The sequence below is a fragment of the Mchenga conophoros genome, linkage group LG2 (assembly GCF_057382185.1).
Source record: "Mchenga conophoros isolate Kocher_MC1m ecotype Shallow Benthic linkage group LG2, M_conophoros_male_GT1.1, whole genome shotgun sequence".
Taxonomy (NCBI): domain Eukaryota; kingdom Metazoa; phylum Chordata; class Actinopteri; order Cichliformes; family Cichlidae; genus Mchenga; species Mchenga conophoros.
Window position 1 is genome coordinate 13,442,510 of NC_140527.1, and position 15,027 is coordinate 13,457,536.

Sequence of the window (15,027 nt, forward strand, 5' to 3'; positions counted from 1 at the left end):
TGGCTAACGGTGTCATGTGATCAAACAGCGTAATTTAATTGGCCGAGAGCCACTCGACTCGATCTGGTGCTGATTGCTCTGGCTTGGGTCATTAAAGTTCATCACTTTTGCAGGTGAATTTTTGCAGGTGAATATTTTTGCAGGGAAATTTGGAGGATAAAAATTCAGTGTCATAAATTCAATGTCTAAAAATACTTGAATTCTGATGATACTATATTTCTTCCATACAAGGTGCGTTCCCTTCACTTCCTTCCCCTGTTTTTTCACCAGTTCTTTGTGTTCGTAATGTTCAAATTTTGCAGTTAGTGGTCTTAGATCTTTAATTTTTGGTGGACTCCGTAAAAAAAGATCTGAGCAACTGTCATAAAGGCCTAATGTTTGTTCAGGACTGTAAGTAGTATTTTTACTAAACTGCTTTTATTCTGTAATTCTTTAGCTAGGAACTCAATGAGTATAATCCTCACTCATTGGTGTTCAGTGGTGTTCAACGGCAATCCTGGGCATTTAGACGAGGCATTGATTTGTTGAGCACAGATGGTCATGCCACTTGTTAATTAAAGTATTCCAGTTTGTCCAATTTGTTAGATTTAAGAAATGGTCCAAAAAAAGGAAAAGACTTATGTCCTTAGCTCAGTAGTTCAGTCCTAAAGTGTTGTTTGTTTCCAGCAACAGCACTGTCGTTTCGGGCCACATCATACCTTTTTAAAACTGCTACTTCAGAGATGACGAACTTAGTGGAAAACTTGGAAAATCTACATTACTGCTATAACTTGGTCAGCATCAGGAACACAGATGGATTTCTACCATGGACAATTTGTCATGCTGATGCTTTGTACTGCGTTGTGTCAGGTGCCTCCTGTGTCAGGTAAGGTGTTCTGTAACACTCTAGCTGGGAATATGTTGGCTGCTGACAGATTACGGCTATGTTTAACAGATATGCAAAGTCCTCCTATGGACATTCAAGGGGAGAGACAAACAGTAACACACTTTGCAGGGTTAACCACCAGGAGACCTGGCTTTGCCTCCTGTTGGGACCTTTGTGTTCTGCACTTTGTTTATTTTTTCTCCCTTGCTTTTCACTTTCAGTTCTTTGAGTTGTTGATTGTTAGTTTTAGCCACTAAAAGCTACTTACTTGTATTCTCACCCAAACCTAACAAAGTAGTTTTTAGTGTCTCATGTCACAACCCAACAGCTGGATTTCCTTTTGTCCTGTTGTTCAGTGACGGTGGCAGCACACTGTGCCAGTGCTCAATGAAAGGCCTCAGAGCTCAGTTTCTATACCTTTCTTGGACTTTGGTTACTTTTTGGTTTGAGTTTTTACACTAAATAAACTGGATACACCATTTTTTTTCATCCAAGCACTCATTAACACACTGTACTGGTTTGTTTAAGTTATTTCCTTGTTTCTTTTATTTTAATTTTAATTTTAATTAGCATTTTTCTGCATCTCACTTCCCATTATAGCCATGAGGCCCAATCTGTGACACTTACAGTAACCAGGTAACAGCTTTAAATAAAAATCAAACAAATGATATATATTGGTTTGATACAACTTATGCCTCAATCACCCCTCAAACCTCTAAATGTGAACTTTTTCTTCCCTTTTAACCAGACGAGCAGACTGATGAAAAATTATGTTCAAGGTCACAAATAAAATTGGAAGATTTGTGATGAGGTACGTAAAGAAACATAAAAATAATAAATAAGTGGTGAATATATCACCACCACGAGACAGTTGCTGATGCAGTGCAGAGAAAAATCTTTTTATGCATTTTTATGCTTTAAAGATGTCCCGAACAACAGTAACCCTGCTCACTGACAAATACGGCGGTGTTAGCAGTGACTGATTGCTTGACGCAGTACCCACTGATGGCCCTGGTATTTTATACTTGGACAGCAGTGACCTAAGCTGACGCAGCAAGGTTTTTACAAAAATATTGATAAAGAAATCTATGGAGTCATATTATATCTGTGCAGAGTGACGTTAACCTCCTAGGACATGGCGTCCACATATGTGGACATCACATTTTTGGTTATTTAGACCCAAATATATCCACTTACGAGGACATTATACTGCTACTGTTCTATCGAAATTTTAAACGAATATCCTCATATGTGGCTCTCATTTTTCTTAGAAACAAAAATTGGGTAAAAAAAAATAATCTGGTAATTCTTTGTTTTTACATTCATCAGGCCCCAATATGCCCAAATATCAAAGAAAAATTAAAAATACATGCTGTGGAAGAGTTCAGGTCTTAGGAGGTTAAACATTGGTTAGTATGCCAATCCCAAAATGACAACCCTGCTCCTGCTGGGACCTTCAGGTACACACGAATTAGCAAAACATTATAGGTGTTGCAGAACATCATAGAAGCTACAGTTTGCTGTGGTTTCTGGGATATGTTAGGTGATCATCAACATTCTGCTTGTGCCGTGTCAGACGAACGGAAAAACTGGCAAACAGCCTGAAAGACTTGACAAACAAAACTGTTATGGTAAGATGAGAAGGTCAAAGTGTCTGTGAATTGGGAGAGCTTGTGATGCACCAGTGCTAAGAGCCACCACACCCGCCAACAGACCTGTTTTCCCAGGTTTTGTCATTATTCCAAGGCCATGATTCCATTTTAGTTCTTCTGGGAAACCTATGTAATTATGTAAATGCGTAAGCCTCAACCTTAAGTAACATGTATTCATAAGTTTGGGAAACTTGCTGAAGCTACGCACATGGACAGAGTGTCTGAAACACCAAATGCAAAGAGAAGCAAATGGTGCAGCGTGATGCCATCTCCCAAACTCCTTACTGCCACCCAAAGAAAAATAATACGTTAAAATTTTATTAAAAATTCATTAAATTATCTAAACTTTGGCGGCTCCAAGTGTGAGTGCACTGTTTGCAGCAGATATTAGCCAGGGAATATGATAATATGCAGTACTGCATGAAACACTATTGCACTTTAGCCTTCATCAGCATAATAAATATACACTGTGCAATTAAAATTCACACTGATAATATCCGTTCCCATCTTCTTCCAAATTGTGCCGTTAGTGTGCTGTTCGTTCCTGTGCAGGCAAGCTGTATTTTCTGCATTCATATGGTGGCGTTTCTGTTCTCTCCTACTCTTTGAGACCTCTCTCTGCTCCCACAGCTTGTCGCCATAAAAACAGATGGCTCTCCTGCAGACTAGCATCCCTATTGCTTCTGCAGAGGATCGTAAATTGAGCCGCAGTGGATACAACACAGTTTCATCAGGGCCACAATATCTTGTCATGCGAACAGAACGTGGAGCTGAATAATAATACAACACAATGTCAGGCAATGACAGACACCTCTCCAGGGACCAGTCGTGTGACCCAGGAGATAGAGTGTGTTTATGTGAGTGTGTGGAGGGAAAAGTGTTTCACTGTCAGAGATAAACAGAAGGAAAGTAAACAAAAATGTTGATCTTAGTCTCTTTATAAACGCTAATGCTAATAAAGGTAAATGGAAATTAAAGCGAAGGAATAAAGCAGCATCTCACCTGTGCACTATACTGCATAGTGCCCCTGTAAAAATCAATAGAGACACCAGATCTGAGCAGAATTCAGATGTTTAGTTTATTATTTTAAAGATATTTGACATTGTCAATAACAATGTGGCATATCTGGAAATCTCCTTCTGGGAGCTCTGACAATGGAACTGTTTGGGGGCAAAGCTGCACTGACAACAATATAACAGTAGTTTAAACTCCATACAAGTAACCTGATCATTGTTTGATAGAACACAATCTACAGCTCCCTGGATAACAATTTGTGACAGCATTAATATGTTATTCCTGTTATATACATGCAGAGAAAATCACTGTGTGATTAATGTGCATGCACCATTGAGAAATAACATGTTTTTTTCATCACAGCTGCAAAGAGCATTTTAATGAACCTTATAAGACTTGCCAGACTTTCTGCTAGCAGATGGTCCTTACCAACTACAGCCAGTTTATTTCTATAGTTTTTGCATCACTCCTACATCTCATATGAGAAGTTGACTGGATGGTGGCCTCCAGCTGTAAACCCTGAACGCTGAAGCAATGGGAAAGTGTCGGGTGACAAAAGCCACAACTTGGCCACAGGGAAAAAGCAGACAGGGCCAAACAAAGGCAACAAGATTTCAGATCCAAGTAATGAAGATCGTAAAATCAGCAGTTGTGTGGGAAATGTACCTGTGTGGAGGGATTAAAGCCAAAAACAGCTCCATACAGTCAGAGGACACGGCAAGACCAGAGAGAGGAATCATTTGAACAGTGACACACAAATTTGGTATTGACTTTGTCCTGTTACTGTTATGTTTTTTTTTCTTTTCCCATTTTCAAAATGTTTAAAAAAAAGTGTTAAAAAAGTTAAAAACACAATATTTCAAAATATACCAAAATATAATACAAATGATTATTCTTAACCAAAATGATAAAGGTGGCACAAAAACATGCTGATTTTACCACGGGTCATTTTTGACCCACTTGGTCCAGTCACTCATGCATCTAAGGGTTCAATTTGATGCCAGTGTGTCATGCATCTATAAGGACACTCACTACTACTGTAACCCAGTTGTGCGACACTATGAGTAACAATACTCATGCAAAAAGTAACAGCATTTTTGTTTGGTCAATTATTTCTTTGTTGTAACAATGCTTCTTAGTAAAAAAAACCAAAAAAACCCCACTTATACCATTGGAATGTCTTCCTTTTAAGTGACACATTTGAAAGGAAAATGCATTGCCCTTACAAATGTGGATTGCATTTGCAACTCCAGATTGAAAACCAAGTTTAATATAACAGAGGATGTCAGAGACAGGTCGCAAAGTAGGTGTCCCAAAAAGACGACACCACGACACAACCATTTCCTCACCCTGTCAGCACACAGGAAACACAGACAGTCTTCTACAGATTTGCAGTCAGGTGTGCAGGACAATATGGCCGACGGCTCTCTGTCCACACTGAACAGACTCCACCGCAAATCTCCAGTGTGAGCCACGACTACCCTTCACCTTCAAATTCTCAAATTTACGCAAAAATGCAGAATTCAAGCAACACATAAGTGGCATAATTTCTTATTTATTTCTGTGAAATGAATTGCTGAGACTAACACGTTTATTTACTAACATGGTTGAAGACCCTTTGTGCCATTTTTACCTCTGCACCAGAAGTCACGGATATGCAGCAGCAAGCCTTCTGACTCTAAGCTAACACGGTTCGACAAGTATTAAGCAATCACTTCCTTTTCCTTGCAGAGGAGCTGTAATGTGTTTTGAAGGCTGTGAGTAAACTGATGGGATCATATCAAAGGCACAAAGCTGCTGGAAAGAAGCCTGTGAGCGAAACAAAGGCCCTCTGGTCCCCAAAGAAGCAAAGCTGCAGTGCTGTGACAACCCAGAGAAGGACAAGTCAAAATGAATTCCCCTCTCTGTGATTGACCTGCTGCAGAACTTGTCAGAGCTTGGCTATTGCAACCTTAAGACAGCATGGATCAGACATGGCTGGGAAAAAGACATCTAATCATTTGCTAAAAGAAGAAAGGAATATGGAAAAATGTGCAAGACAGAGAAAAGACGGTTTGATTTATGAAGCTTGATGGAGCTTATCAGCAGCAGGCAAACAGTGAGGAGACATCAAGTTGACAAAGTAAAATTCAAACTGGGAGTCTCGTAGGAACGAATTGACAGTTAATTCCCGTAAGCTCTGGAGAATGAACATTTTGGACGGCGTGGAAAATCTCAAAGATGAAGCTGAAAGCTGAACTTGTTCCAACACTGTAAGGCGAGTTCTGTTGTGAACTGGATCTATAGAAACACAGTCAAACTGAGCCGAACTGCATCAAAATATAACGGGGTCGTTGGATTATGGGATGGTGACAGGATGGACAAGGAAGGTGAGACAGACGCCAGTCTATGAAATTAATATTTTAGTTGTACAAAACAATCATTTCTTTTTCTCTTTGGATGAAACATTCAGTAGTACAACAAATTTAAATTTACTTGTGTAACACTCAATATTTTTGGTATGGCAGAAAGGCAGAACACAGCACTAACATTAACAATGGATGAATATTAGTTTAATGACCCTGGTTTAGCAACAAAAAGACATTTTCATTTGTCAAAGCTGAAAAAAAAAACACACAGAAGGAACTAATGACATCAGTGAGGGCTCAGCTCCATTCAAGTGGTCCCCAACACTGTAAAAAATCAAACTTGCAGTTGTTGAGCTTACAGTCATTTCTTTCACAATTCAACAATAAAAGTTCAGTTGGCCCATAAACTCAAATACATTAAGGGTTTCAACTAATCATTTAACGTTTTGGAGCAAAAGTTGGTCTCAGATGAAATTTATTGCTGGCAAAATGAATGAATTCAAGTTTTACATGAGTTGAAGCTGTTGGCGCCTTTCTGTGCCTGAGTACGCATGCGCATCTCATATTTTTGGATGCTACGGGGTCTACTTTGCGCTTTTGCAAGGACTGAAAGCCACCTGCCCGTCTGCCTTAATGAGAACGTGAGGCTAGGAGCTGTTCATCTCAAGTTTCTAAAGGCAAGTAATGTTTCTTTTATTATATCAGACAGTATATGTTTGAACAGTCTCAATTTGTCTGTTAGAAATATCACAACTGAAGTTCTTCGTATTTTTCCGAAACTTAGCATAGCATTACTTTCTTGGCTAAGAAGCCTTGTGGCTTATGGGTATGTGTTTACTATATCATTTAAGATTCCATGTCACAAACTACGTGCCATGTCACAAAACAATGAAAATCCGACAAACTTCGCTACTAAAGAGTCGCGCTCATATCTGACAAGCCTCCGCGACACCCCCTATGCGTATTTCATGAAGTGCAGTCTGTGGCCGCCATACCACCGAACGAAACAAAATAGGCTGGCTCACTCATGACCAACGGCAGCAACCCCCCCACCGCTATTTAAATAAAATAAAATAAAGTTCGGGGGCGCCTGCTGCCATGTCGTTTAATTTGTTCGAATCACATCTAGCCAATAAAATGTGTGCTTTAGTTTCTGTGTGAACGGGGTGGTGGAGTCCTCATGGCCAGCGAGCTCCACTAAATGAAATATGAGATGTGACAATATAGTTTATATCGATATAGTCTACATTATCATTATACTCGTGGAGCCGCAAGTTTGCCTCTCTTTCGTCCACTTTTGTCTCTACGCTGTGTTACTCCGCCTCTCTCCTTCACTGAACACAACTCCCCCTCCCCCATCGCTTCACCTGCAGGCAACGACAAGATGGACACGGCAGCTATCAAAGAGGAGCTGGTCGGTAAAAAGAAAACATTTGAAGATTACTATTTTAGTACTGTCAGCGTAAAGTTAATGCCATAACTGCATTAACGGGGCAAATCTCCGTTAACTAGTTACCGCGGATCACCCCGTGCGTGGGGCTGGGTGGCGTTAGTGAGCTAACCGGGCTAACGCGTTGACGCACGGCCTAAAATCCTTTCATCTCAAAAATCGACAGTCTGCCTTATGTATGAATTCTGGTTGTGCTTACTGACCTCGAACCAATTTTATGTGGTACACAGCTTAAAAAAATATGTCAAAAAATGTTTTGGTACGACTTTGGTAAGCTATGAAGCTGCACTGCTTGATGGATTGTTGGAGCATTACGGCTACCGAGGAGCCTCGCAGAGTGATACGTACTCTGCTTCAACGTAATATTACCATATTATGCGTGTAAGGACCATAAATGGCGCCTGTAAGAGACACGGTTACAAAGAGGATTTCAAACTCCAGGCTGTCAGTTGCGCAGTAGAACTTGGAAACAGAGCAGCTGCAAAATCTGTCTTTGTTATTATGCTCAGCATCTTTTATTTTACATTTTGACTGCACAATTGTGAGCTTTTTGTTATGCACAAAACAACATTGTTTTGGTTTATTTATGGAGCACCATTAATAAATGCACTGATAATTTAAACAGATGCTTCAGGAGTTTTATCCCACTCATACTCTCAATCCAATGTTTGTCATTCTAAGTTGTAAAACCAATCACACAAAATTATCCTTGGCTTACATAATACATCCCAGTATACTGTTGGTGCATTCCATGTAGAATACAATTTGTTAATAATAAATTAAATAAATTAAACATTTGATGTAATGTATGTTTTGTAAATTATTTGTTTTACTGTGTTTCACATGGCATTTTACAAGGCAGAATCAGCTCACTTTAGTGAGCCAAAAAAATTAGGACAGGAGAAAAAAATTCTTAAGTAATGTCAGGAAGCTGGTATTTTATTTTAAAACTAATTGCTATTTTTATTTATTTAGAGAATTAAAAGCCAACTCCAGACCACTGCTTGTCCTGATTTATGAGGGACTGATGAGGAGTTGGTAAGGAGAGGAATCAGAACAGGAGTGCCTGCCCCCCGCCCCAAACACATTATCAGGTAATGTAACTTTGGTAATTTGAGATTAATTCAGGTTTCTTTTGAATTGTTGACACTGTCCTCTCCTCTCTTCTCATTATAGCTTTTGTATGCAGTGCCAGTTCTGCTCTTTTGTCTGTTCAAGCCAAGAAGTACTCTTAAGACATCACCAGCTACGACATAGAAGAGGATTTCATTTGCCCTGTGTTTACAGTGACTGCGTCTGTTCGTTCAGGACACGAGGGGCATTGAAGTCTCACCTTAGCAGATCACACAACAGGGCTAAGAAAAGGCAGGAGATCTCAACATTTTTTTGTGATTTTTGTGAATTTAAGGAAAACTGCTCACAGCATACATTTATTTCACATATTTTAAGGCACTTAAAAAAAAATCAGACTGTATCCTGTCCTTTCCAAAAATGTGACTATGCTACCAACAATTTAACAACCTTTACGTCACACACAAGCAGAAAGCACAAAAACTCAAAAGATATAAAAAACTGTATTAGACTGATTTCTCATGCAAATGCATGTCCTAGTGAAAGTAGCTCCCCTGATAAATCCTTAAATACCTCTCAGGAGCCAGAGACATTACCAAGTGGTTCAGGTGTAGCATCAAGTGATAAAGAGGACAATGAGTTTGTAGATTACCAATGTCTTGAACATAAAATAGCTAGACTTTTTCTATGCATGCAAACATTGTTACATGTTTCTAAAAGTGCTTTGCAGAGAATTATTGAGGAAATTAGTGACATTTTAAAATTTTCTCAGGTTCATTCATTTCAAAGAATCAAACAGGTGCTTGCTGAACAGAACATTGAGGCAGATGATGATGTAATTAAAAATATAAATGATGCACTTTTCAAAACCAACCCATTAATTATCTCAACAGAACCAAAAGGTGCATTATCTACTGATTACAAGAGAAATATTTATTTCAAGAATAATTTTCATGTAATTGAGCCTACAGAGTACATCTACAAAGCGAGAACTAGAAATACATTTGTTTATGTCTCAGTAAACCAGGTCTTGGAGAACTTATTGAAAGAGAAAAGTTTCTTTGAAAAGTTAGCATTTGATAAAGAAATTAGTGAAGGTTACAGATCATTTAGAGATGGGCAGTATTTCAAAAACAACAAGCTTTTAGGATTGCAAGATACTTGCATTAGTTTAGCTTTGTATATTGACGACTTTGAAATATGCAACCCTTTAGGAACATCTCGAAAAATTCATAAAATAACTGCTGTCTATTGGGTTGTACTCAACTTATCTGCAAGGTTTCGTTCTACATTACACTCAATACAGCTTGCTCTTCTTGGTAAAAGTGTAGACGTTAAACAGTTTGGGTATGATGCTTTTCTTTATCCACTCATTGAGGATTTAAAATGTCTTGAAAGCACAGGGGTGTATGTTGAATCTTTAAATAGTTTTTTAAAGGGAACTGTATTTTGTGTCTGTGCAGATAACCTTGGGGCTCACAGCCTTGCAGGCTTTTTGGAGTCCTTTAATGTCGACAAATTTTGTCGATTTTGTAGTATTGATAAACATCAGATTGCAGCTCTTGATCCTACAGAATTTCCATTAAGAACTGTGGAACAGCATAACATTTTTCTAGAAGAGCTTGAGGATGGTCAAAGACAAAGTGTGTGTGGTGTCAAAGGTTCCTGTGCCTTAAGTGCGTTGTCCTATTTTCATCCAGTCACTGGATTTCCTCCAGATATATTACATGATTTCTTTGAAGGTGTTGTCCCTGTGGAATTGTGTTTGTGTCTTCAAGATTTAATCAGAAAGGGTTTTATTACATTTGAAGGATTAAACAAACGTATAAAATCATTTCCATATAAATTCTCTGATAATCTCAACAAGCCACAACAAATTACAAAAGCCAGTTTTGGAACAGGAAGAGTGAGTGGCAATGGACATGAAAACTGGACACTTTTGCGTTTGCTGCCTTTTATCATTGGGACCCGTATACCAGAACATGAGCCATCATGGGAAGTATTGATGGACCTTAAGGAGCTTGTTGAAATTGTTGTCTCGACAACTCTATCAGAAGAAATATTGTCATACTTGGACACCAAAATATTGGATCATCGACGATTACTGATAGAGACTTTTCCTGATTTTAATTTGAAGCCAAAACACCACTATATTGAACATTATAGTCATCTTGTGCGTTGTTTTGGTCCCTTAGTTGATTTGTGGACTATTCGATTTGAATCTAAGCACAACTTTTTCAAGAAAACTGTGCATGATGTCCAATGTTTTAAGAATATACTACTAACACTTTCTTCAAAGCATCAACAAATGATGGCATACTTGTTAGATGGTCACAGTCTTTTTAAACCAAGTCTGCATGTTGATAATATTGACACAGTTGACATCTGTTTCTTGAATGAAAATCTTCAGAAGTGCTTGAAACTGAAATATCCACAGGTAAAAGCTGTGTCATTTGCTAAATGTGTTTATCTGTATGGGACCCAGTATGTTAAAGGCATGATCATTTCATCAGGACAACTGAGTGGACTACCTGAATTCTACAAGATACTGAACATTTTGGTAGACTCTGGGAAAGTGTCATTTGTTGCTACAAAGCTCTCCTCTTGGTTTATGGAACACTACAGATCATATCGGCTTGACAGCAGCTACAAAGATCTGGAAATACTTGACCCAGAAGATTTGAATGATTACCACCCTTTAGCTGAATACTGCGTAGATGGACAACTGATGGTGACACCTGTTACGTGCCTCCTGCATTGAAAGTGATGGTATGTATTATTCATAAATAGTTTTCAGTTGATTACTTTGAATTTGTCAATTATTTAGAATTGCGCCCTTTTTTTTTGGTTTGTCTTCACAGGCCCTGTTACTGCGAGTCCACGTCAGTCCAAAACTTATCAGAAAAATCCAACTGTCCACTGTTCCAGAATCTGTGAAGCAGCTTCAAGATGAACTACAAGCAAAGCTTGGACTTGAAGGTGACTTTGCAATACAATATGAAGACCCAGATTTTGGGAACGCACTTTGCAACCTGATGGATATTAAGGAGCTACCTGCTGGACGGGCAGTGTTGCACCTCATTTGGGAGGAAAATGCATCAGCCTCGCCACCACAGACTCCATCTGATCATAGCGCTATCTCATCTATTGATACAGCCAGTGTGAGTTCAGCATCTTCTTTCAGCCCATCCTCATCCACAAAGACCTACATGCGTAGCACTTCACAGTGGCCAAATCCATTTCCTATCCCAACCTTTTCCTATGATGTAGCGTTAAAACTTCGCAAGGGCAATGAGGTATATGAGAAAGCAGGGGCAAATTTAAGTGTAACAAGAGACATCAAGATGGAAATTCTAGACAAGTTGGCACAAGAAATGTTTGCAATCAAAGCGTACCCTGACAAGAATGAAATAACATCTGTTGCACAGGAGCTAGTTTCCAAACATCCCTGCCTCAAAGAGCCTGGCAATGGCACAGGATATGATGGTTGGGCAACAAGCATTAAGTTCAAGCTTGGCAACTACCGTTCCAAGCTAAGTAAAGCTGGATGTAGTGAAGTTGCAGTCAATCGAAAAAGAAGAGGGGAAGAAGATGACAGTGGCTCAAATAGATTTTCCTTAAAGAAACCAAAGCGAGGTGAAGTCAACTTTATCCCTGATGGCCCAGAAAACTACAATGATGAGTCTCTTGAAAATGAAAGATGCATTTTGGAAGATGAAATGAAGAAGAGGGATAAGAACATGGCACTCATCACCCAAAAGATGGACATCACATTCTCTCTCAGGAGGAAAGAAGTTGTGGAGATGCAGCCCTTGGTCAAGGAAATGCAGCTCAGATGGCCAGCTCTCTTCTTGAAAGAACAGGTAAGATAATCTCTTAAATATTTAAAGGAAAACTTCCGTTTTTTTTTTCTTCTTCCCTTTTTCCCCAGTGTGGTCTTATTTCTAAAATGGAAAACGTTCATTTATTCACCCAGAAAAATTTCAAGGCATTTGGAGTTGTTAGAAAGAAATTTTAATCCCAATGTTACGAGTCAGTCGTTTTGCAAGAGAGAGCTGAGCCACGGTTATGGGGAAAGGATTCACTGAGACAACTAAGAAATGCCTGAATTAAGCCAAAAACCACTCTGGAGGGTTTTTAATCTAAGGAAATAACATTAAAATGTGTTTAAAAGCTCCAAAAAGTTGATTTTACATGATATAGGACCTTTAAAAGCATCTGTTTGTATCACTCCAATATCTTGTAGAAAAGGTTGAAGGCTCGCGATGAGCTAACAATGCTAGTGGTAAAATATAAAAAAAATACTTGGCTCTAAAAATATGAAGCTAATTTTGGTATTACCAACAACTATTGAAGTGAAATCTATTTACTTGTCAACTTGCTGTGTATAATAACGGATTGCTTTTATTTCGCTCTTCTCTGGGCACCCAAAGCGCTTTACAATTCCACTACTCACTCACTCTCACATTCACACATCGGTGCAGGGAAACCACAGTTGTAGCCACAGCTGCCCTGGGGTAGACTGACAGAAGTGACGCTGCCATATCGCGCCTCTGGCCAACACCAGTAAGCGGTAGGGTAAAGGGTCTTGCCCAAGGACACAACGACCAGGACAGAGAGAGCTGGGGATAGAACCAGCATCCTTCCGGTTACAGATGAGCTTCCCAACCCCCTGAACCACGGTCGCCGCAATGACGTGTCTTCACTGGGCATCTAGAATCTTTTGGTGCTGACCCTTAGCAGGCAACAGCCATGAAACTCACAGAACAGGATTGAGAAAGTCACTTACGTGTTATGAAAGTATACAAATTTGACCACAGGATGTTATTCTTACTTCATTCCTACATAACTATAAAATTAATGGAATTTTTTCAATGAATTTAAAATACAATTTATTGATTTATTTCTTTTCTGCAATGAATCCTGTAACAATTGAAACCATTATTTTGTCTTATCAACATTTGATTAGGTATTCTATAGACTTACTGTAAGATCTGCCGATCAGATTTTTCTTGGGTTTTTTTTTTTTGTTTTTTTTAATACGTCAGTTATAATTTGTACCACCACTACCACTAAAGGAAAAAAAAAAAATCCAATCAAGGCCTGACCAATAGATCAACCGAGACTAAATGTTTTGAAATTAAGCTCTTTTAACCAAATTTGAAAACAATGTGATTTTTATATAATGTACCTTTAAAAGTTTTCTTCTATATTTTTTTTGTTGCTTTGTAGATTTGTGCGGAATTCTCACGCATTACCACCAAGGATCTCATGGGGACCTTCTTGACTGCCCTCGACACTTACTCACTTCGGCTGATTAAGCTGTATCGAATTAGAAAAGCTGCTTTCCGCAATGACATGGATTCCCTGTTGCAGAAGTTTGATGAACAGGTAATATATAAAAATGTATTTGTGTCTGGTTTATGAGGAACCTGAAGTTCCCACTGTAACGAAAGATACTTTATTAAATATTTACTAAATTGATGTAAAAATTGTTAGTTTTCAAAAAGTGTGTCCTGAATGGGATTATAAGCTAACAAGCAGCGCTGTGTTTGGCAGATTGCAGGTCATGACAGACAGTTCAACTCTCATCCCACTCATGGCACTTTTTGTTATAAATGTTGTAATAAGTGTGCTACATTTGTTGCACATCAAAATTACTTAAAAAATAAATAAATAAAAAAAATCTGACAAAAACATGACCAATTATCTGTAATAACTCATTTCAACATCTTATTTCTTAAGGCTGTATTTTGAGCAACAACACTTAATGTGTTTTAAAAACAAAATGGTAGGTTTATAAATGAGACTGAGTCTTATTTGATTTCCTTGTTTTAGGTCTCAAACATAGTCCAGCATCGACGAACCATCAGTTTGGAAGGGTTACCGATATTTGTTCGCGACGACGAGACCAAACTCTTCTTAACATGTCTGGTGAGTATGCAAATCTACTCAATCTTCAGTTTTGGTTTTCAGAGACTTATATGTACTGTTGTTTTTTATTTTGCATAGGATACAGATCCAGTTGAGAGGGCAACCCGAGGTGTTACGGTGGGCATCCTCACTGTTCTGGAGGACTACGTGGGACCCAACTCGCAGTCCACAGTGGTCAACACTGCCATTGTTTTGGAAGAGGACATTATTCTTGATGATCTGCCAGACCTTCCCACTGCCTTTGCCTACTTGTTTGGCCTACTTTATGGGCTCAACATGGAGTTTCCCAAAGAACTCAAGTACACATTTGAAGCTGTGCAACACATTTTTATGGAGTTGACATCTACCTGTTCCCAGAGGATAAGAAGCTTCAAAACCAAGCTCTTAACCAAAGTCTAACCTATTTGACAACATGTTCAACTCAAATACAACTTGTGTAAAACAGAATGCAGCAATTTGTTTTGATTTACAGTTTTTGGGTTTTGTGGCAAGTTGCTCTGAAAAAAGTTAATTTCTGTCTTTAAGAAAACGGTAAGGTGCAGAAAGTTCTGAATCAATGTCTTCTGTTCTAACTTTACTTAATGTGGCTTGCATGACTGATTGCAGATTTCATGTATAACATGTTATTATAAAATGTTGAAAGGTTTTATTCTAACTTGAGCTGTTTTAAAAAAATTTTATAATCTGGTTTTA

At 38.6% G+C, this 15,027-nt stretch overlaps 1 protein-coding gene across 2 annotated transcripts; it reads left to right on the forward strand.

Annotated features, from left to right (window-relative positions):
• Positions 1-7,006: 7,006 nt before the first annotated feature.
• LOC146581762 (uncharacterized) lies at positions 7,007-14,820 on the forward strand. Of its 2 annotated transcripts, XM_085286713.1 has the most exons (8): positions 7,007-7,293; positions 8,305-8,423; positions 8,506-8,694; positions 11,026-11,169; positions 11,262-12,263; positions 13,633-13,791; positions 14,239-14,334; positions 14,413-14,820. In XM_085286713.1, the coding sequence occupies exons 4-8, from the start codon at positions 11,167-11,169 to the stop codon at positions 14,731-14,733; spliced, it is 1,581 nt and encodes a 526-aa protein (XP_085142839.1). In that variant the 5' UTR covers positions 7,007-7,293; positions 8,305-8,423; positions 8,506-8,694; positions 11,026-11,166; the 3' UTR covers positions 14,734-14,820. The 2 variants fall into 2 exon arrangements, with proteins under 2 accessions (XP_085142839.1, XP_085142831.1); XM_085286705.1 differs by having other exon boundaries at positions 8,506-11,169.
• Positions 14,821-15,027: the final 207 nt, after the last annotated feature.

What these genes read in the sequence shown, in the direction of transcription:
- LOC146581762 (XM_085286705.1), top strand. An exon ending in TGCAGAAGTTTGATGAACAG is followed by an intron (nt 13,792 to 14,238) that starts GTAATATATAAA and finishes TCCTTGTTTTAG; the next exon opens with GTCTCAAACATAGTCCAGCA. An exon ending in AACTCTTCTTAACATGTCTG is followed by an intron (nt 14,335 to 14,412) that starts GTGAGTATGCAA and finishes TATTTTGCATAG; the next exon opens with GATACAGATCCAGTTGAGAG.